This window comes from Lepidochelys olivacea, assembly GCF_965140295.1.
Source record: "Lepidochelys olivacea isolate rLepOli2 genome assembly, chromosome: 4".
Lineage (NCBI taxonomy): Eukaryota > Metazoa > Chordata > Testudines > Cheloniidae > Lepidochelys > Lepidochelys olivacea.
Genome location: NC_140414.1, coordinates 113,256,263 through 113,280,187, shown reverse-complemented (window position 1 = coordinate 113,280,187; position 23,925 = coordinate 113,256,263). Strand labels below are relative to the sequence as shown.

General features: G+C 43.4%; 1 protein-coding gene across 2 annotated transcripts in view; it reads right to left on the bottom strand.

Moving 5' to 3' along the window:
* Window positions 1-23,925, bottom strand: part of SEL1L3 (SEL1L family member 3) — a 61,581-nt gene that overhangs the window by 20,721 nt on the left and 16,935 nt on the right. For both annotated transcript variants that reach the window (XM_084625427.1, XM_084625428.1), the window contains exons 8-16: window positions 16,935-17,067; window positions 15,932-16,078; window positions 15,118-15,329; window positions 13,226-13,405; window positions 10,820-10,939; window positions 10,041-10,181; window positions 7,026-7,088; window positions 3,305-3,481; window positions 1,165-1,292 (exon numbers count right to left, since the gene is read on the bottom strand). In XM_084625427.1, the coding sequence (XP_084481553.1) occupies window positions 1,165-1,292; window positions 3,305-3,481; window positions 7,026-7,088; window positions 10,041-10,181; window positions 10,820-10,939; window positions 13,226-13,405; window positions 15,118-15,329; window positions 15,932-16,078; window positions 16,935-17,067 (1,301 nt within the window). The remainder of the gene's footprint in view (window positions 1-1,164; window positions 1,293-3,304; window positions 3,482-7,025; window positions 7,089-10,040; window positions 10,182-10,819; window positions 10,940-13,225; window positions 13,406-15,117; window positions 15,330-15,931; window positions 16,079-16,934; window positions 17,068-23,925) is intronic.

The following is a 23,925-nucleotide window of genomic DNA, read 5'->3' as shown; positions in this document are numbered from 1 at the left end:
AAGTGTGTTGTAAAACTAGGCAAATATCTAGATGGGTTGATGTACCCCCTGGAAGACCTCTGCATACCCCCAGGGATATACATACCCCAGGTTGAGAACCACTGCATTAGAACATCTAGTCTGACCTCCTGTATATCACAGGCTATAGAATTTAACGCAGTAATTTCTGCATCAAGACCACAGCTTCTGGTAGAACTAGTGCAGCGGTTCTCAAACTGTGGGTCGGGACCCCAAAGTGGGTCACAACCTCATTTTAATAGGGCCGCCAGGGCTGGCATTAGATTTGCTGGGGCCCAGGGCCAAAGCCCAAGCCCCGCTTCCCAGGGTCAAAACCCAAGCCAAAGCCCCTAAGCCTGAGGACTTCAACCCTTGGTGGTGGGGCTCAGGGTTACAGGCCCCCAGCCTGGGGCTAAAGCTCTTGGGCTATGGTTTTGGCCCCCACACCTGGAGTGGTGGGGCTTGGGCTTTGGCCCCCACACCCACGGAGGGCTCAGGCTTCAATCCCCTCTCCTAGAGTCATGTTGTAATTTTTGTTGTCAGAAAGGGGTTGCAGTGCAATGAAGTTTGAGAACCCCTGAACTAGTGCATATCTTTGCATGGAATTCCCATTAGTATCCTTGGAAGTTCCCTGCATAGATTAAGGACAGCATATGGTCCTATAGTTTTGCTGATAAAATTACTTTTTCTTTTTGGAGAAAACGATACATTTGTTCCAGGTGCTAAGAAACCACAAGGCCACTGTGGTATTGGAAAATGCAGGTCCCACCTCTTCTTACAAAGCTGTGAATTAGATATCCTTTGACAAACCAGTAGACGTGAATTTCGTGTGAATAGTTTCATCAACCAAAAGACCTTTTGGGATAATGGGCAGCAGTAACTTGATTTTCAGATATGCTAAGCACCTGCAGTTCTAGGAGGTAGCTGAAGGTGCTCAGCACCTCTGAAAACGAAGGCTTAACTATTTCCTAAACATTAAGATATGCAAACATTCAAGAGGAGCAAGTATTATTGCCATGGAACAGTTTCTCAAGAAGAAAGATGCACATTTTTAGATTGAGGAATCGAGAACCTGCTGTAATTGAAATGATTTTTTCATGATTTGAATCATCACTGGTTTAAAAATGAGATTTTCCTTATTAAAAAAAAAAGGGTTTCATTCCTTACATGACAGCTTTTTCTGGATCTCTAGCAAAGTTTTCCATATTTCCTGTGATGTAATACAGAGAACATCGTATGGTCCCTTCTACGTGTCCACCTTGGGCAGCTTTATAGAAGTACTCAGCAGCTAGGGTCTGCAAAGAAACAAGATAAAAATGGCAACCTCCTGGGGAATTACTATTTCCCTATAATTGCTTCATTTAAAAAATAAATAAATAATGGCAGCCTGGCTAATGAAACCAGTCAGTTTAATCACTTTCTGTGCAGATGGGTGAAATCAGTTTCTTTCTTCTACCACCTTACCAGGTTAGGTTGGAAGTTCTTTAAAGCTGAAATTGTGGTAGCATTTTTATCAGGTAGGTGAATATATAAAATATACAACTGGCCTCTGGTGCCATACAGTGTGGCTTTGTTGACACTGACAAAAATGGGACCAGTAAGTCACTGTCAGTAATAGCAGCAGTGGAAGCTGGAGTGTAGAGAGAGGATACAGGCATTTTAACCTCCAGGCTATCTAACCCTACATTCACGGCTAGTGATAAAAACACTGCAGTCCTGACTACACTACAGCTTCCAGTGTTGCTACAACTGGTGGTGAATTAGGGGAGCTGTTTTTGCCAGTGTCACAGCCTGCTGGAGCAAAGCTTGCTCTCTAGCATCTGAGAAATCATTTGCATGAATGACAAGAACAGAGGGTCCAATCCTGGAGACCTTTACTGTGTGAGCAGTCCCAGTGCTTTCATGAACTACACACATGAGTATGGGTTCCAGGATCAGGTTCATAATTTCTCAAGCATATGAAGATAGTTTGTATAAGGCAATACAGGCTCAGCAGGACAGGACAGAACTGCAGAAGGAAGGGGAACTGAGAGAGTATCCAGTTCTCATAATCAACAAGTTTTCTACAGTAATCATAGTAAAGCAACAGCAATCACAACTAAACAATTTCTTTAATCCAGGAACGTCTAACTAGCAACCTCTGCTGTAAAATGGAGACCCAGTATTTTTGTCAATGGTCCTGGACTCTGTAACTAGCTCCCTCATTTGATCCAACAGAGCCTGGTTTTATTAACTTTCAGAGCACACAGCAGCATATCTCTTTTCTCAGGCTTTTGGTGATGAAGGAATACAGGTCCATAGAGTGCTTTTGTAGGGGCTGTTATTAACTTGGAATTGTATTATTATGGGCAGGTCATTATTATGTAATTTTTGTCCCCAGGTAGGAGAAATATGCTTGCCACCATTTGCTGGGCAGCTCTTGCTGCTGTTTGCAGCATATATGCTCACTGACTGAGGCACTAGACATGCTCTCGAATGCCTAGACCACATTTTCCAGCCTCCTTTGGCCTGAAGCATGAGGTTTGATAACTTTTATTTTTGCATTCTGAACTATAAATGTGATTGGTCATAAAATTATCAATCAAAATAATGATATCCTCTGTTGGAAAAAGAACATTATTTTTTCTTGATATATATATAAAATTAAGGTCCTGTCTTAGGAAGACAAAAATAAAATATGTAGGTCTATGAGGGCTGCATTTAAATTGCAAATCAGACTTTGAAAGGGAAATTTCATTTAAAATCTGTCTTGAACTGTTTTTTTTCCCCACAACAATAGCAGCTTCGATATGAGTGCAGTGCAACAGCTCAAAAGTTCTCCTGCAGATTCTGCAGCCCTTAATCACACTGGATAGTGCTCTGCTCCATGTAAAGTACCGTGGAATTCAATGGGGCTACTACTGAAGTAGAGAGCTATTCTACAGGAGTAATGATGGCAGAATCTGGCCCTCAAGAAGGTATAAAACAACTCCAAACTTGATTTTGTATGACATTTTTAATGGGACTTGTGTTTTACTCTTAAAGGGACAGTGGTACTCTTGAGGTAGAACTACACAGGTCAGAGGAATGCAAACACATCTTTAGCAGGCATGAAGCAGATTGTGATGCCATTACGCTAAGTAGTGCCTCGCTCCAGAAGCAGTGCCCCTGACTTCAATGGGACTTCATACAGGAAAAGACTCGATTCACTGTGATGAAGGGTAGCAGAATATGCCCCTCCTAAGTAAACACAGAATCTTAAAGAATAAAGCCAATATTTGTAAACCAGACCCTTTAATAAGAAATCACACACTGACTATTTACTTACTCGATTTCTGCCAGGCACTCCTGGGTAAATCCCATCTAAATGCAGGGTACCCAAGTTATAGGACGCATCTGAATTGCCCATTTCTTCAGCTTTCAACCAGTATTTTGCTGCTTTTACGTAGTCTCTTTTAAAATTATGGTAATACCATCCCAAACCATTCATTGCCTGATGTAATCCCTGTGGGTAAAGAAAAAAAAATGTCCTCAACCACTCAGGTTCAGCTGTGCTTTGCGACATCTTCTGATGCCAACTTATTGTCTAGTGTCAGGAGTTCTAGAAAGTTAATCTTTGTAGCTCTTTGGAGCATGTTATCTAGACAGTGTTCTACCAAGCTGTAACCAAGAGGTTTGTGACTGCTGGAATCGTTAGGGTCCCCTTATTTTTCTCTGCTTTTTTCTCTAAGGCCCTGTGTTCAATGAACCTCCAACGATGGGGATTCAACAACCTCCTGTGGAAATCTGTTTAACTTTGGAAGCTTAACTACTTTCCTAGTTAAAAAGTTTTTCCTAACCTAAGGGCATGGCTACACTTGCAGATGTAGAGCACTTTGAGTTAAACCAGCCTTCGCAGAGCGCAGTAGGGAAAGCGCTGCAATCTGTCCACACTGACAGCTACAAGTGCACTGGCATAGCCACATGAGCAGCTCTTGCAACAGCCACAGAGAGCAGTGCATTGTGGTAGCTATCCCAGCATACAAGTGGCTGCAACATGCTTTTCAAATGGGGGGGGGTGGAGTGTGACAGGGAATGTGTTGGGTGTATGTGGGGGGAGACAGAGTAGGTTTTAGGGGGGGCTGAGAGCATGTCAGCATGCTGTCTTGTAAGTTCAGACAGCAGCACGCCCCCCCCCCCCACAGCATTCCACAGTAATGGTTGCTTTGTCTCGGAAAAGATAAGCAGCTGTCTGTCAGAAACAGAGCTTTCAAAGGGCATATCTGCATTCCTACAGCAAGTACAAAACAATGAGAAGAGTGGCCACTTGACTTAAGGGGGTTATGGGACATTTCCAGAGGCTGATCAGAGCGCAGTAATGCAACACCTCATTCACACTGACGCTCAGGCATTTCAGCCAAGGCGCACAAGCGTTAATCATCTCTCTGAGGTAGAGCACCAGGAACGCTGTAGCTGTGGAGTCAGAGCGCACTACGTGCCTTGCCAGCGTGGACAGATAGTGAGCTAGGGTGTCCGGGGCTGCTTTAATGCACTCTAACTCGCAAGTGTAGCCATCCCTTAATCTCCTTTGCTGCAGATTAAGCTCATTACTTCTTGTCCTACCTTCAGTGGACATGGAGAAGAATTGATCACCATCCTCTTCATAATAGCCCTCAACATAGTTGAAGACTGCTATCAGTCTTCATCCTTCTTTTCTCAAGACTAAACATACCCAGTTTTTTTCACCTTTCCTCATAGGTCAGGTTTTCTAAACCTTTATCATTTTTATTGATCTCCTCTGGACCTTCTCCAGTGTGACCCCATCTTTCCTAAAGTGTGGTGCCCACAATTGCACACAGTGCTCCAGCTGAGTACAATGACCTCCCGTGTCTTACATATGACACTCTTGTTAGTACACCCAGAATGATATTAGCCTTTTTTGCAGCTGCACCACATTGTTGACTCATATTAAATTTGTGATCCACTATAACCCTCAGATCCTTTCCAGTAGTACTACTATCTAGACAGTTATTTCCCATTTTATAGTTGTCCATTTTATTTTTCCTTCCTAAGTGAAGGAATTTGCATTTCCCAACTTTGCATTTGCCTTTGTTGAATTTCATCTTATTGATTTCAGACCAACTCTCTAATTTGTCCAGGTCATTTTGAGTTCTAATCCTGTCCTCCGAAGTGCGTGCAACCCCTCTCAGCTTGGTGTCATCTGCAAATTTTATAAGCGTACTCTCCACTTCATTATCCAAGGAATTAATGAAAATACTGAATAGTACCAGACCCGGGACAGACCACTATGGAGCCCCGCTAGATATGTCCCCCCATTAGATAGCAAACCATTGACAACTGCTCTTTGAGTATGGTCTTTCAAATAGTTGTGCACCCATTTTACAGTGGTTTCATCTAGACATTTCCCTAGTTTGTGAATGTCGTATGGGACTGTGCCAAAAGCCTTACTAAAATCAAGATATATCACATCTAATGCTTCCTCACTATCCACTAAGTCAGTAACCTTGTCAAAGAAGGAAATTAGGTTGATTTGGCATGATTTGTTCTTGACAAATCCGTTCTGGCTATTCCTTAAAACCTTATTATCCTCCAGGCCCTTTCAAATTAGTTGTTTAATAATTTGTTCCACTATCTTTCGGATATCAAGATTAGGCTGACTGGTCTATAATTCCCTGGGTCCTCTTTGTTCCCCTTTTTAAAGATAGGTACTATGTTTGCCCTTCTCCAGTCTCCTGGGACCTCACCCATTCACCAGCAGTGATAATCAAGATAATTGATAGTGATTCTCGGATTGCTTCAGCTAGTTCCTTAAGTATGCTAGGATGAATTTAATCAGGCCCTGCAGACTTGAATATGTCTATATATTCTTTAACCTGTTCTTTTGATATTCTGGCTTGCATTCCTTACATTTGCTCTGAAAATAAATGGGAGGCCATTAACATGGAACTTCAATATGCTGTTTTTACAGAGTAGAAACAGTCGGCCAGTGCCATACAGGTCAGTTTTAGGAAACACCGTGTATGCCTCCCACAGTGGAGTGGTTTGAGTGGTTTGAATAGTTATGGTTTTCAAGATATAAATTTACCAGAGGCCTGGGCTTTATAAATAAGGACATAAATATATATGAAGATGTGGAAATCACTAAGGGCCAGATCATGGCTGCACATGGCCATTATGCCCCCATGTGAGTTCCCTGGTCCAGTCACAGAGGAGTATGTAACCTCTGCACACCCACTACTTCCCCCTGAGATGAGATGCAGAAGGGCAGGGAGAGGGTGGAGTCTGGTCTCAGCTGCTCAGCTAGTGGAGTTGAGCTGGTGCAGGAGGTAATGATCTGCAGATGGCAAGAGACGGTAACAGCTTACTACCCACCAGATGTAATGGGTATGAGGGAATGAATCCTGACTTTGAGTTACCATTTAGTCCTGGTGCAGCTACCCACCACCAATTACACAGAGCACATTGCAAAAGCACAGTCTGGCTCTCAACCCTTCTTTATTCTTCTCCTTTATACTATATTACTATGAAGTTTGTTGGCCTGATTTTTCAAAGGTGATGATCACCCCTATCTCCCATCGCCCTCAGTGAGATTAGTGGGCACATAACATCTCCAAACATCAGACCAGGTGGGGATTTCTGTTTGACAATTTAACATGAAACTCGGTCTAGAAATACAAGCACAGGAACTGGATGTAAGAACACCTGAGTTCTAATCCTACAGCAGCCACTAACTCCTTGTGTGACCTTGTATAAGTCACTAGGAGGAAAAATCAGCTTTTGTGTATGCAGGCACAATTCCGTTTACTTCCGTGGAGTTGCACCTGCTTACTCCAGAGCTCAATTAGATTTTGTGGGATTCAGTTTCTCCATTCAGGATAATAATGCTTTCCTAATTTATGATCAGGATGTTGGAAGGACTGATTAATGTTCATACAGCATTAGGGTGATGTAAAGTGCCACATAATCATTATAAATTATAATCATATCAGTAATAATACATCTTACTTAGATAGCACAGCAATAAATATTTACTATTATGAATATTTTACCTTGGATGCTGCTTTTTTCATCAGTTCTAAAGCAAGTCTTGTGTTCTTTTTCACACCATGACCCTAAGTAACAAACATAATAAAATAAGTATATATAAGCAACCACTATTTTGAAACACATAATACATGCTAATGAACATTCCTAGCTAATAATTTTAAAAGCAAATTTAAAATTTTTGGATATTATAGTTATTTTTTAATCTTAATATGTTAAAATGGGGGCTGGGTAGCAAAGCTGTGTGGCTCTGTAGGGCTCATTCACATTTAATATCCTAGTTTAACCTAATCTTAATTGAGCCTCGGAAAATTCCATTTTTCCAATTAACCTGGGTGAGTAACTTTTCTGATGGGCAAGTGAAATACCTTTCCCCCCCCATTACTGTCAGTTACTTTGGAAAAAAGAATAGTGAATAGCTTTTGTGCTTGGGCTGGTGAATTTTCATCACAATTTTGCCTGGGTGTCTTAATCTAATAGATCTGAACACATACTGAAATAATTTTAGTAATTGGAAAAATACTGTAAGCGGAATCTCCTTGAAACCTACTTCTTCTAACGGGGCTCTCACTGCTAATTCTCTGTTGCTATAAACCACATTCCCTCACAAACTTTCTTAAAATGTAACCAACATGAAATTCAAACTGCAACCAGCTTCTGTCTTGTGCTCACTATGGATATCCACGCACTGAAGGCTGCTTCTTCCTCTTTTCCTCTGCAGTCTACTGTACCTGAACCCTTTCATATTTGTTGCCGTATTATTTTGTTTGTTCTGTAATTTTAGGCTCTGTGATGGGGTACACAAACATGACACTGGCCAGGAAAGGGTTAACAAGCTGCTTGTAGACTCAGCCAGCTTTGCCTTGCTACACAGGCAATCAGGCTGGGAGGAAGGGGTTAAAAGGAGAAAGCCCAGCTCAATTGGTTGTTGACTGGGAAGGAGAGTAGGCTTCCAGCTCTCAGTCTGTAAACGAGGCCTGGCTGGGACAAGGAAGTTAGGGTTGTCAGGTGTCTGGTTTTCGACCGGAAAGTCCAGTCGAAAAGGGAACCTGGCAGTGTCCGGTTAGCAGGCTCTCCCTTCCCTGCCTCACTCATCCCCCCAGCTCTCCCTTCCCTGCCCCAATCATGCCCCCATCCCCGGAGCGCAGCTCTCCCTTCCCTGCCCCACTCATCCCCACCACCCCCGGAGCACATTTGCATCCGATGAAGTGAGCTGTAGCTCACGAAAGCTTATGCTCAGATAAATTTGTTAGTCTCTAAGGTCCCACAGGTACTCCTTTTCTTTTTGCGAATACAGACTAACACAGCTGCTACTCTGAAACCTGTTAACTCTTGGTAAGTAACTCCCATCCAGATCTTGCTGACACACAAACTGTCATTGGAATAACTAAGATGGTTTTCGCAAAAAGAAAAGGATTACTTGTGGTACCTTAGAGACTGACAAATTTATTTGAGCATAAGCTTTCGTGAGCTACAGCTCACTTCATCGGATGTATTCAGTGGAAAATACAGTGTGGAGATTTATATACACAGAGAACATGAAACAATGGGTGTTATCATACACACTGTAAGGAGAATGATCACTTAAGATGAGCTAATACCAGCAGGAGAGTGGGGGGGGTCGAGAGGGGGAGGGAAGAAAACCTTTTGTAGTGATAATGAAGATGGGCCATTTCCAGCAGTTGACAAGAACGTCTGAGGAAGGGGGGGGGGGAATAAACATGAGGAAACAGTTTTACTTTGTGTAATGACCCATCCACTCCCAGTCTCTAAGAGTGGATGGGTCATTACACAAAGTAAAACTATTTCCCCATGTTTATTCCCCCCCCCCGCCCCCGGTGTTCCTCAGACATTCTTGTCAACTGCTGGAAATGGCCCACCTTGATTATCACTACAAAAGCCCCCCCCATACCTCCCCCCGCTCTCCTGCTGGTGTTAGCTCATCTTAAGTGATCACTCTCCTTACAGTGTGTATGATAACACCCATTGTTTCATGTTCTCTGTGTATATAAATCTCCCCACTGTATTTTCCACTGAATGCATCCGATGAAGTGAGCTGCAGCTCACGAAAGCTCATGCTCAAATAAATTGGTTAGTCTCTAAGGTGCCACAAGTACTCCTTTTCTTTTTGCGAATACAGACTAACATGGCTGTTACTCTGAAACCTCAGATGGTTTTAATTCACCCCTTTTGTTATTTCAGTGCAAGTCTGGGTGTGGGCTTCATAGTGTCCTTTTTCAATTTAGCTCAAGTTGGTAAAAAGTGGAGTTATTTAGGTGGCGTAAAATGGTGTATCTAAGGCTATGTCTACACAACAGACCTTACAGTGGCACAGCTGCAGTGGTACAGCTGTGCCACTGTAAGGTCTCCCATGTAGCCACTCTACACCGGCGGGAGAGAGCTCTCCCACTGGCATAATTAAACCACCACCAACAAGCAATGGTAGCTATGTCAGAGGAGAGCATCTCTTGCCAATATAGCATTGTCCACACCGGTGCTTTTGTTGGTGAAACTTTTGTTGGGTAGGGGTGTGTGGTTTTTTTCACACCCCGGGCTGAGAAATGTGATAGATAGACATAGCCTCACAGTACATCTACACAGCAAATCCCCCCTCCACCAAGGCAGCAAGTCTCAGAGCCCAGGTCAACTGACTTGGGCTCACACTACAGGGCTAAAAATAGCAATGTTGCCATTCAGGCGTGGAGTGGAGCCTGGGCTCTGAAACCTGGCAATGGGGGAGTATCTCGGTCCCCAGGTTCCAGCACCTGCCTGAACTTGTACATTGCTATTTTTAGCCCTGCAGCATGAGCCTGAGTCAGTTGACCTGGACTCTGAGATTTGCTGTCATGGGTCTGTTTTGCTGTGTAGACATACCCTAAGAGCATTACAATGATCACATAATATGTCACTGTAGAAAATGCACAAAGTTCTCTCCATTATCTAAATTCTGAAGCATCTACACCCAAAAGGAAACTACTCTACAAGTCTGAAATGAACTGAGAATTGGAAGCATGTCTTACCTTGAATAAAACAATGGCATAATCATATATTAATATTGGATCTTCAGTTTCCAGTGCACCCTTTGAGTACCACTCTATTGCTGCTTCTGGATTTTTTGCCACCCCTTGCTGGCCCCAGAACAGCATCTGTGCCAATCGTTGCTAAAAACAAAACACAACTATCATAATAATAAATCTTAAATTTAAACTGTAATTGGAGTTACAGGGATGGATTATTTTCACAGATTTACACTGGTGATAAATGTGTCAAGAAGACAGTTAAGTGTGCTAAGCATTCTGAAAACAGGTTGCCTTATGTAATTTTCAGAGAGGGCTTCCTATCAGTAACGTTTACAGATAACGGACCGAGTTCAGATATGGCATATGTAGATGCAACTACCATGAGAGTCTCTGGATTGAATTCAGTGGTGAATAAATAGTGATATAAGTGCACGGGAAAATGTGTGCAGATGGCTCAGTAGAGCAACTTGCACGGAGCTGGCATTCTGCAGTTGTACAAAACAAGTGTCAAATACACACCAAGGGAATTGAAAGGATAGTTATAGCAAGTAAAGCAATGAGCACGTGAGATGAAGTCCCCTTATGTGCCCTTCTCTTTGCCTTACGTCATCTTTTTAGTGGTTTTCACACTCAGGTTGAAGCACTGGAAAAGTTTAAAGATCAGACAAGAAATAAGTTTGAGGGAGCAACATGACAGCACTACCAGCGATTTTATGGTTTAGTCCGAACTGTATGAACAAGCAAAATGATGAAACGATGTGCTATGATATAGACTATACCTGTGCAGCTGCATTTCCTCTTGTTGCTTCATATTTTAACCACATAAAGACATCACCATTTTCTTTAGTTTGGGCTTTTAATAGTTCATCATCCCTCAGCCTTATAGTTTCTACAAATGCCTGAAAAGAGGGTGAACAGAGAAAACATTAAACAGCATATTAATCAACCTGCCCACCTAAATGAAAACGTTAGATGTTTCCTGATATCTTGAACAATTCCTTCTCTATTCTGGGCTTTCAAAGTTCTGTTATTTTCTTCACTGGTCAATTTATTAATCCTGAAACCATAAGCTCATTGTCATTTCCTTTCATTCACTCAGGCCCTCCTATTCTCTGACAGGTCTGTCTGACAGAATGGAACAAACAGAGACCCTGACTACCCTAGATTTATTTTTCTAAAGCTCCCCACCATTGGTACTATTCAGTGCAGCTCCATTAGTGGTAACAAATGTAACAAGTGGTAACAAAGCGGCAGCTGGCACCTTAACCACCATGTTGTCTACACCAGCGGTTCTCAACCAGGATGGGACCCCCTGGGGGGGGGGGCGCAAGCAGGTTTCAGGAGGTTTCCGCCAAAATAAACCAGAGAGCAGGGCGAGTGTTAGACTCACTGGGGCTCAGGGCAGAAAGTTGAAGCCTGAGCTCTGCTTCCTGGGACTTAAGCCGAAGTCTGAGCAACTTAACTTCGCAGGGCCCCCGGTGGTGTGGGGCCCGGAGCAATTGCCCTGTTTGCTACCCCTTGATGCTGGACCTGGCTTTTAATCTACTGCATATGCAGAAGTACAGTTGTTGTGGTGCAGGTGGGCCATGGAATTTTTATAGTATGTTAGGGGGGTGGGGCTCAGAAAGAAAAGGGTTTAGATCCTAAACCCTGGTTTAGATCTCCAGTGAGCAGACTGAGATGACAAGGTGGTAAAAGCACTGGCAGCTAGTCTCTGTTAAAGCTCCCACCTTTGGTAGTACTGGGGGTTGTAAAGATGGGATAGTTTGGAAGTAAAAGATAGTTTAGACAGCTGCAGACTCACCAGGCATCAACTATTATTCACTGCCACACCAATATGGGACCATGGGGTGGGGAAGGGTGTGGATAAGAGGAGGAGAATGATCAAAGCAGAAGAGAAAGGAAAAGGAATGTTTGAGGGAGAAAACAAGAACATGACTGGAGAAATTGCTTGGCACATTTTTTAAGAGAAAGCGGATCTATAAAAATGGGTCTTATTTAAGATCTGGAACTTGCAACTTCCACACTCCATCACGTAATGGAACAGCTGGGAGAAACCTATGCCAAGCAGAGATTTCTTATAGCCTGGAAATGGTGAAAATCCAGAGACCCCGTGAAGTCCAACAAAGTGAGAGATTGCTATTGCCAATATAATTAATGTAGGAGGCACTCAGATATGACAGCAATAGGTGACAGCACAAAAGCATAAAGCCTAGTCTGCACTAAAAGGTTTACTGGTGTAGCTATATGGACAAAACTCTCCTAGGATAGACCCAGTTTATACTGGCAAGTAAGTGCTTTTACTGATATAGCTTATACCAGTTCCCTGAACAAAATAAGCTATACCACCAAAAGCATTCCTTTGCCAATATAACTGTACCTACCATATGGTTTTGCTAGTATAGTTATGTTGCAAAAAAAAAAAAATTAAATAAAAAATATCACATCTTAACTGACATTGGTATGCTTGCATAAGTTTCTAATGTGGACTTGGCCTATGATAAGTAATTAAAAATCAATTTGCAGTCTGTATGTTTTGATTTTGCAATGTTCCAAATCCCTCAGTTATCCTTCCTTTTGTGATAAGTCTCAGTCCTAAGCAGACAATGTTGTCCAAGTGTTTTTTCAGGCCAAGATCCTAGCACTCATTTAAGGTTGTTAAATATTTTTTCATCTAAAACTATATTGTTTCCTATTCACAAGCCATTTCTGAAATAAGTTTACTTGGGTTTTCATACAGATATTAAACACAACTAAACATTTTACATTTGATTATGGAACAGACATAGATACGGAGAGTACAGGTGGCCTTTTTCCTGAATTTAATAAAGTCTGGGTATTAAAGAACAAAAAGAAGAACAGATACTTAACAGTCCTTAATATAGATTGATATGATCTAGTGAACTAAGCATGAGGCTACGAACAAGGTACACCAGCCTTCTTTCCCAGCTCTGACACTGACTTCGTATGGTCGCAGTCAAAACAGTTAAACTCTCTGTGACTTAGTTTTCCCCAACTGTGAAATGGGGTAATAATACTTACTGTTTCATGAGGTGTTGTGATTATTAGGTAAGGTAATGTTTATAAAGTACTTTGAAGATACAAAGCTCTGTATATATAAGTATTAATTTATTATAAACTGCTATCATGGCAAATAAATTCAAATACACCTATAACTCTTTTACCTGATCTCCTTTAGTAGCATGTTGATCAAGAGATGTCTTTAGTGCAATATTGTTGTAATAAGCATATGATAACTCCAAGTCTAGTGGATAATTGTTAATGCCTTGGTAATGTTTATACCCAAGATTCATCACAGCAAGTCTCTCACTCCTCTGAGCACCAACCAAACTGTATAATAGCCCCTGGGAAAAATCAACAAACATAAACAATTAATTGGACCGCTAACAAGTTTGCCTACTATAAACCATTTTGGTGCTGTCTCACAGACTTCACAGAATGAGCAACGTGCATCTGCAGTATTGGCTGATACACCAACTATATCAGGTGAAACACCTGAACAATAAAGTGGTTAGGATTTCTTTTATAAAGAAAGGTATAAAAGAAACCCTATGACACTTCTACTGAACACACACGATGAGCATTACTGCCTATCATCTTGCTACCACTAGATAACCTTGCTGTTTAATGCAGATGCTACTCCTGGGACAACCAAAAGGCATCAGCTCATAACTGGGGTGCTAAGGGTGGGATTTTTGCAGGCTCTCAAAACTCTGCTCTCATTGAAAAGTCTCACCGTGAGGGTCTGCCTGCACTAATGACTTATGGCTGACAAAGGTTATCAGCAGTCGATTCCCCAGGCTGCACTTCAGCTGGGACTGACAACAGCACTGCTAGTGCAGATTGGACACAACCATTCTTAGTACTCCGCTGGTCTCAAGGGTGCCTCTGTAACGGTGCTGAAATCAGTTTTGTCCCACCTGCACTAGCTATTTAAACTAGTTTTAACAATATTTGAAGGGGACCCAGGAACTTATTGTTAGCACTGGGCATATCTGTAGTTTAGACAAGACCTAAGTCTCAGTTTCTCTTCCCTGAACAGGATGTGGTAAACTTTGCCTCAGATTAATGTCTTGGGAGCACCATTTAACTCCACCTCCTAATATACTGACACATTCTACAGTGACATTAGGCAGCCCCACCATTCTTGAGTATTTTATATTATTGTACCATTTCGTAATTAAATGGCTATCGGCAAGTTCATTATAAAACAGCCTCCAGTTTCACACATATATCTTTCTCCTTCTCAGATCCTCCTCCTCTTTTATTTGACACTGTGAAATTACAAGGATATTTCTGACCTTATGATTAATTTGAAAAATTTTGGAGTTCAGATGCTTTTCTAAAACTTTTGTGGCGTTTTCCCTCTCAGCCCAGTCTCAGTATCATGTCTTGTGCACAACAGACCACAGGATTTCTTTCCCTTCTAGTCCTATACAACTTTGTTCCTCCAGGAGACCCCCCGCTATGCCCCACCTAGTGCCAAGATTTCTTGAATGGGGAATCCCTGTGACTTGCTGTCCCCATCAGCTCAAGGATATTTTCTTCATCACAGGTTTTGGGGGCCGACTAACAGATCCACTTCCTCCAGTCTACTTTTCTGGGGGCAGCAAGCTGGCCCGCACTCCCATCTGGAGTTAAATGTGGATGACAAGTAGGCCTGCATCATATCTCTTCAGTGGCCTGCAGGACTGTCGCTCTATCCCAGCTCACTTTGTCACCCTCTTTTAGGAGTGACCAATCAATGCATTTCTCCATTCTGTAGCAGTGGGACAGAGAAGTTCCTCCATTAGGCTCCACTGCTTTTAGCCCCATAGTGTATCAGGGAATTCAGAAATATCTGTGGCCAGCTGCCCAGTAAAGGGGTAAGGTAGAGGGAGCCTATTGGCCATGCCATTGAAAAGGAGACCAGATTTGACATGGGGAAAGCTACCAAAATTTCTTTCCTGTATTTTTTCTTCAAACGGCCAAGTTTCACTCTGGCAACCTACTGTGTAAATTGCTTTTGAAGGTAACTAATTTCATCTGAGATGATCAGACACATTGAATACATTACCTGCACAGGGTCTACGGGCACAGCTAGTCCCGTTTCAAAAATAACTGCAAGGAAAAAGGAAGCTTTGTGGTATCCACAGCAGCTGGAATCCATCAGAAAAGGGATGGAGGAGCTCATGTAGTATAGACCATCAGCCCTGGAAAGATTTTTTGCAACCTTCTCAAATATTCTCCGGCCAACTTCTAAAACTGTATTGTTTTGGTCTTCTGACACTAAAAATACATCACAAAGTAGATGCACAATTGTTATATGTGAAAACAGTTTAAATCAAAATGTAGACGGTGCAACTCTGTGATTTATTTTTACTGGGACAAACTCTGCTATCCTTACTCATGCTCAAAAATACTTTACTTCTCAGGAGTACCACTGAAATAAAAGAAATTCCTAGAAGAGTAAGGTACTACCCAACATGAATAAGGTTAAATCACAACCTGGCCCAGTAGGAATAAGTCAGACAATTTCACAATGTAAATCAATAGGACTGTTGAAGAGTAAGGTACTAGTCAACATTAATAATGGCGGCTGAAGCTGGCCCATAGTCATTACCACTCCATAACTGAGCATTTAAACAAATTGCCCACATTTTGGCCAAGGACACTAAAACCCTGCGTGTTTCTGTATTTCCATCTTTTACATTGTGTCCATTCCTCATTTGCAATGTGATACAGACAAATTACAGGTTAACCTTGACACTCCATCCTTAACTTAAGTGATGTGAAAAAAACTTCTGCAACATGAGGTAAAGTCAAAGTGTGCCAGCTTCTAAGGGACACTGTATAGTAATTTCAGAAAGACAAGATAAAGGCATGATTACCATCAGATGGACTGAAGTCCATCTCTCGCAGCAGGTTGAACAAGCTGTGGTATTTCTCCCTTAGCTCTTTGCCCCAGATGAAGGCATCACACTTGTTCTTGGCCCCATACTTGTAGTTCAGCTCTGAATAATAGTTTTCACGGATACCTGAACAAAGTGAGAAATCAAGGAAATGATCTGAGCTGGGAAATGAGCTGGTCTTTGGAGGAAGCTTATATTTAAAAGATGTCCCTGTGGTGGATGAGAACGTGGTATGTAGGATGGGAAGAGGAAAGAGGCAGGAAACAGAGTGAAAAACTGATAATGTCAGTACAGGTCATTTAAAACAAATATAAATGATTTATTATAACCTCTTCCATATCTTGCAGGACATATAATAATGTTGTTCATACTTGATGTCCAATATGTGTTCTTGAGTGCTATAATAATTAATGTTGTGTTACTCCACCAGTATGGAACAGAATAGATGCTTTGATATGAATTTTGTCTCTCAGCTGCTTCACATTGAGTAACTATGGAACAGATCTTCCAGCATAACACAAAAGTTGTTGGGAATTTTAAAAATATGTATGTAGTTGAAGCTATTTGCTTTCTTGTACTGTAAAACATCATGAATTTGATGTAATACTGAGAACAAATTTGTATAACCAGCCAAAAGAAACTTACATAGATATAGAACAGAAGAGAGGGATTTGAGTGGCATATCATATTAGCCTGGAATCATTTTATTGTTCTTTTTATTTGTCTTTCTTCTTAAGGGAAAAAAAATCAAAAACTATATTGGAAGGAAGGCTTTCCAGCACTGAGCAATACAGTTTTACCTTCCAGCAAGCATGCTGCAGAAGACAAATTAATTTTCTTCTTATTAAGCACATGGTGGAATTTATATTTCTTTTTTTTATTAAAATCATCATCTAGTCACACTCTGTTTGTGATAAAAGCAAAGCAGGAGACCTCAACAACAAGGCACACTAATAATCAGATCATGAAGTTCAGTACTTACAATCTTTTTGCACTGCTTGGCCTTGCTTTACAAGGTGTCCATACCCAGATACTATTTTATGGATGTCTGCACATCTCTCATAGTAGAGTTCAATCTGTTCCATAATTTCTTTGTCATAAAGAGGATTAGAAATCTAGACAAAGGCAAATGACATGCTGGTAACTACAATAGTTGTGACTTTCTGCATTCTTCTAAAAAGAAAAGGAATACTTGTGGCACCTTAGAGACTAACAAATTTATTATAGCATAAGCTTTTGTGAGCTACAGCTTACTTCATCGGATGCATACAGTGGAAAATATAGTGGGGAGATTTTATATACACAGAGAACATGAAACAATGGGTGTTATCATACACAGTGTAACAAGAGTGATCAGGAAAGGTGAGCTATTTCCAGCAGGAGAGTGGGGTGGGGTGGGGGGCGAACCTTTTGTAGTGATAATCAAGGTGGGCCATTTCCAGCAGTTGACAAGAACAGTGGGGCGGGAGGGGGAGGGGAATAAACAAGGGGAAATAGTTTTACTTTGTGTAATGACACATCCACTCCCAGTCTTTATTCAAGCCTAAGTTAATAGTATCCAGCTTGCAAAGTAATTCCAATTCAGCAGTCTCTCGTTGGAGTCTGTTTTTGAAGTTTTTTTGTTGAAGAATTGCAACTTTTAGGTCTGTAATCGAGTGACCAAAGAGATTGAAGCATTCTCCGACTGGTTTTTGAATGTTATAATTCTTGACGTCTGATTTGTGTCCATTTATTCTTTTACGTAGAGACTGTCCAGTTTGGCCAATGTACATGGCAGAGGGGCATTGCTGGCACATGATGGCTTATATCACATGGATAGATGTGCAGGTGAATGAGCCTCTGATAGCGTGGCTGATGTGATTAGGCCCTATGATGGTGTCCCCTGAATAGATATGTGGACACAGCTGGCAACGGGCTTTGTTGCAAGAATAGGTTCCTGGGTTAGTGTTTTTGTTGTGTGGTGTGTGGTTGCTGGTGAGTATTTGCTTCAGGTTGGGGGGCTGTCTGTAAGCAAGGATCGGCCTGTCTCCCAAGATCTGTGAGAGTGATGGGTCGTCCTTCATGATAGGTTATAGATCCTTGATGATGCATTGGAGAGGTTTTAGTTGGGGGCTGAAGGTGATGGCTAGTGGCGTTCTGTTATTTTCTTTGTTGGGCCTGTCCTGTAGTAGGTAATTTCTGGTACTCTTCTGGCTCTGTCAATCTGTTTCTTCACTTCAGCAGGTGGGTATGGTAGTTGTAAGAACGCTTGATAGAGATCTTGTAGGTGTTTGCCTCTGTCTGAGGGGTTGGAGCAAATGTGGTTGTATCATAGAGCTTGGCTGTAGACAATGGATCATGTGGTGTGGTCTGGATGAAAGCTGGAGGCATGTCGGTAAGTATACCGGTCAGTAGGTTTGCGGTATAGGGTGGTGTTTATGTGACCATCGCTTATTAGCACCGTAGTGTCCGGGAAGTGGATCTCTTGTGTGGACTGGTCCAGGCTGAGGTTGATGGTGGGATGGAAATTGTTGAAATCATGGTGGAATTCCTCAAGGGCTTCTTTTCCATGGGTCCAGATGATGAAAATGTCATCAATGTAGCGCAAGTAGAGTAGGGGCATTACGGGGACGAGAGCTGAGGAAGCGTTGTTCTAAGTCAGCCATAAAAATGTTGGCATACTGTGGGGCCATGCGGGTACCCATAGTAGTGCCGCTGATTTGAAGGTATACATTGTCCCCAAATGTGAAATAGTTATGGGTGAGGACAAAGTCACAAAGTTCAGCCACCAGGTTTGCTGTGACATTATCGGGGATATTGTTCCTGACGGCTTGTAGTCCATCTTTGTGTGGAATGTTAATGTAGAGGGCTTCTACATCCATAGTAGCTAGGAAGGTGTTTTCAGGAAGATCACCGATGGATTGTAGTTTCCTCAGGAAGTCAGTGGTGTCTCTAAGATAGCTGGGAGTGCTGGTAGCGTAGGGCCTGAGGAGGGAGTCTACATAGCCAGACAATCCTGCTGTCAAGGTGCCAATGCCTGAGATGATGGGGCGTCCAGGATTTCCAGGTTTATGGATATTGGGTAGCTAACAGAATACCCCTGGTCGGCGTTTTAGGGGTGTGTCTGTGCGGATTTGTTCTTGTGCTTTTTCAGGGAGTTTCTTGAGCAGATGGCATAGTTTCTTTTGGTAACCCTCAGTGGGATCAGAGGGTAATGGCTTGAAGAAAGTGGTGTTGGAGAGCTGCCTAGCAGCCTCTGGTTCATATTCCGACCTATTCATGATGATGACAGACAAATTTATTAGAGCATATGCTTTCGTGAGCTACAGCTCACTTCATTGGCTGCATAGAGTGGAAAATATAGTGGGGAGATTTTATATACACAAAGAACATGAAACAATGGGTGCTGCCATACAGACTGTAACAAGAGGGATCAGGAAAGGTGAGCTAGAGTCGGGGGATGGGACGGGACGGGATGGGGGACACGGACCTTTTGTAGTGATAATCAAGGTGGGCCATTTCCAGCATTTGACAAGAACGGGGGGGGGGGAATAAACAAGGGGAAATACTAACATGGCTGCTTCTAAAAAGAGATATCATTGAGTCTGAGTTTAAGGTCAGAAAGGACCACCAGATCCATTGAATCTGACATCCTGTATATCACAGGCCAGAACCAGCCCACTAACCCCAGAAACCAAAATTAGACCAAAGTAGTACAGCCCACAGATTTTACAGACTTGATGACAAAATAAATCCCGGTTACTAACCTTTCTATAACTGTTATTCTTCAAGATGTATTGCACATGTCCATTCCAATGTAGGTGTGTGCTTGCTCCAAGCACAGCCGTTGGAAAGTTTTCCCTCAGTGGTATCCATCGGGTCGGCTCTGGTGCCCCCTGGAGTCGCACCTCATAGCACTGGTATAAAGGGTCCTGCTGATCCACAGCCCCCTCAGTTCCTTCTTGCTGGCCGACTCTGACAGAGAGGTAGGAAGGAAGGTCTTGGAATGGACATGTGCAACGCATCTCAAAGAACAACAGTGACAGAAAGTTTAGTAACCATTTTTTCTTCGAGTGCTTGCACATGTCCATTCCAATGTAGGTGACTCCCAAGTAGTTGTGCAGGCGGGGGGGTTCAGAGTTTATTGACATGCTGATTACTACACCACTCGGCTAAATCCAGCTTAATCTCTGGCCTGTTGGTTGATGGCGTAGTGAGACCCAAAAGGGTGAACTGATGATGATGTTGCCACTCTACAAGTGTTCTGGATAGGAACTTGTGCTATGAATGCTGCCGAAGAGGCTTGGGCCCTTGTGGAATATGCTGTCAGGGCAGGTGGGGGCAGGGACCTTTGCCAGGTCGTAGCATGTGTGGATGCAGGAAGTGATCCATGGTGAAATTCTCTGAGCTGAGACAGGAAGACCTTTCCTCCTCTCTGCAATGGCTATGAACAGTTGAGTAGTTTTCTGAAATGGCTTAGTCCTTTCTATGTGGCAGGCCAGTGTGTGTCTGACATCTAGTGAGTGGAGCCTCTGCTTTTCCCTGTTGGAAGGTGGTTTTGGATAAAAGACTGGTAGAAAGATATCCCATGGATACTATGGAACTGTGAAACCACCTTTGGAAGGAAAGCTGGATGAGGACACAATTGGACCTTGTCCTTGAAGAATACAGTGTTTGGTGGTTCTCAAGTGAGGGCCTGGATCTCTGACACTCTTCTGGCAGAAGTAATGGCCACTAGGAAGGTCACCTTCCAGGACATGTAGAGCAGAAAGCACGTTGCCAGTGGCTCAAATGGGGGTCCTGTCAATTTCAACAATACCAGGTTGAGGTCCCAGGGAGGGATTGGTTGATATATCGGGGGGTGCAATATAACAAGGTCTTTAAGAAACCAATTACAGATGCTGTTTGAAAACATGGAATGGCCATTGGTGAAAAGCTAAGATTGTGGCCAGATGGACCCTAATAGATGATATGGTTAGATCTTGTTGCTTCAGGTGTAGTAAGTAGTCCACAATGAATGGTATTGCTGATTGCGTAGGCAAGACCTGGTCGAGAACCTCTTCCACTTTGCCAGGTAAGTAGCTCTGATGGACAGCTTCCTGCTCTCTAGTAGACCTCGTGCACCTGCCCTGACCATGCTAGGTCTGTGGGGTTCAGCCATGGAGCATCCAGGCTATCAGATGAAGGGACTCGAGGTTCAGGTGATGCAGGAGGCTGTGGTCCTGGGAGATCAGGTCTGGATACAGAGGTAGAAGGATTGGTATCTCCATTGAGAGTTCTAGGACTGTGGCAAACCAGTGCTGGCAGGGCCAGGCAGGGGCTATCAGGGTGACTCATGCTCTGTCCATTCTGATTCTCAGCAAGACCTTGTGAATGAGAGGAATGGGAGGAAATGCATAGAAGAGATGCCCCATCCAAGGAAGGAGGAAGGCGTCTGCGAGAGATCTGGGGCTGTGACCCAAGAGGGAGCAGAATTAGAGACACTTCCTGTTGTGCCTTGTCGCGAACAGATCTATCTGGGGGGTTTGGAAAATGGTGTTCATAATATCTAAATGAATGGACCACTCGTGGTGGTTTGGAGAAGGATCTGCTGAGGTGATCTGTTAGCTCATTCTGCAATCCCAGCAGATAGGAGGCCTTGTGGTAGATCAAGTGGGCTATGTAAAACTCCCACAAGTGAAGTGCTTCCTGGCACAGGTGAGAGAAGCACCCTCCTCCCTGCCTGTTGATACAAAACATCGCCGTTGTGTTGTCTGTGAGAGCTGACATGTTCTTGCCTGCCACATGGGGCTGGAATGCCTGGCAAATGTGCGAACTGCCCTGAGCAATCTGATATTGATGTGCAGCAAGAGCTCTTCCAGAGACCAGAGGCCCTGAGTTCTGAGGGAACTCAAGCAAACACCCCACCATCGCTGAAGCATCTGTAATGAGAGACACTGATGATTGGGGTCTTGAGAATGGGACTCTTGCATGCACCGCCAATGGGTCTAGCACCAATTGAGGGAGGCGATCACCGACAAGGGAACTGTAATAACTGTGGCTAAATGGTGTTGGTTTGGCAAGTATATGGATGCCAGTCACACCTGGAGAGGTCTGAGTTGAAGTCTTGCATGCTGCACTACACAGGTGCATGAGGCCATGTGGCCCAGGAGCTTCAAGCAGTTCCTTGCTGTCATGATGGGTGATCTCTGAGGCTCTCTATAAGCATCACTATTGCTTGGAACCATGCTTCTGGGAGAAAGGCTCTGGCTTGGACAGAGTCGAGGATCACTCCAATAAACTCTGTCCTTTGAGTGGGAAGAGGGTAGAGTTCTGCGTGTTTATAAGCAGACCTAAGCCGTGGAATACTGACTGGTTTAACTTTATATTGGACGCCACCTGGCTCTTGGTGTGACCTCTGACCAGCCAGTTGTCGAGGTAAGAGTAGACCTGAATCCCTTGCCTCCTCAGGAAGGCTGTGACTGCCATGCACTTTGTGAACACCTGAAGGGCCGCTGTCAGGTCAAACGGCAAAGCCGCAAATTGGTAGTGCATGTGGCTCTTGATGAACCTGAGGAACCTTCTGTGTTCCTGAAAAATCAAGATATGGAAGTAAGTGTCCTTCAGATTGGACATACCAGTCCCCTGGATCCAGGAAGGGAATGATGGAAGCCAAGGAGACCATGTGGAACTTTAGCTTCTTCATGTATCTGTTGAGCTTTTGCAGGTCCAGAATTGGTCTGAAACTGTCATTGGCTTTTGGGATTAGGAAATATTGGGTGTGGAACCCTTGGCCCCTTAACTCTGGTGGAACCTCTTCCATGGTTCACACACTTAGGAGCGACTACACCTCTTGGGCTAGAAGATGCTCCTGAGACGAGTCCCTGAAGAGGAGCAGGGTGGTGGGGGAGAAGAAGTGAACTGAAGGGTATATCCTAATTCTATCATGCTTAGCACCTAGTGGTTTGTTGTATTATGGGCCCATGCCTCATAGAAATGGAATACACAGTCCACAGAAATACTGGGGAGGTTGGATCCAAGTTCTATCCTGGTACGTCGTCCCCGAGTGACCCATCAAAAGGGCTGCTTGGACCTACCAGTGTGTCTGGATGGGAGCAGGCATGGATGCGGATGAGGACTGTGGAGGATGTCTTCTCCTAAAGCCCCTGCTCCTCTTCCTGTGAGAGTCCTGCAGGGCAGGTGGCGGGAAGAATTGAGAGGCTGGTTGAGGCTTATTTATGTTTCCTTGTGGGTGCTGGTGTATAAAGACCTAGGGACTTCAGGGTGTCCCTGCCGTCCTTTAGGCTATGCAGCTTGGAGTCCATCTGCTTGGAAAAAAGCAACATGCCCTCAAAAGGAAGGTGTTGCAGAGTCTGTTGAATCTCATGTGGTAGGCCTGAGGACTGAAGCCATGAGCTTCCACACATTGCCGCTGCTGAGGCCATAGATCTGGCTGCAGAGTCAGCTGCATCCAAGGCTGCTTGAAGGGACGCCTCTGCCACTGATTTGTCTTCTTCCATGAGAGCTGAAAACTCTTATCGGGATTCCTAGGGTAACAACTCCTTCAATCTCAGCACAGAGTCTCCAGGAATTAAAATCATATCTGCTCAGCAGTGGTTACTGGTTCACGATCCTGACCTGAAGGTCACCTGTTGAATAGACTTTCTGCCAAAAAAGTCTAATTTTTTGTCATCTTTGGCCTTGGGTGATGGCCCTTGTACCTTGTTGCTCCCACTCATTGGCTGCTGACAGAACCAAATAGCCCGGTTGTGGATGTATATATAAGAATTCATAACCCTTAGCTGGGAAAAAGTACTTCTTTTCAGTCTTCTTTGCTGTCGCTGAATGGACGCTGGGGTCTGCCACAATGCTTTGATGGGGTCCATAATGGCCTCATTAAGAGGCAGTATCACTCTTGATGGGCCCGTTGGCATTAGAATACCTGCCAAAGCATGGGGGGATTCCCTGACCTTCTCTACCTGGATCCCCAGGTTTTGGGCCTCTCTCTTAAGGAG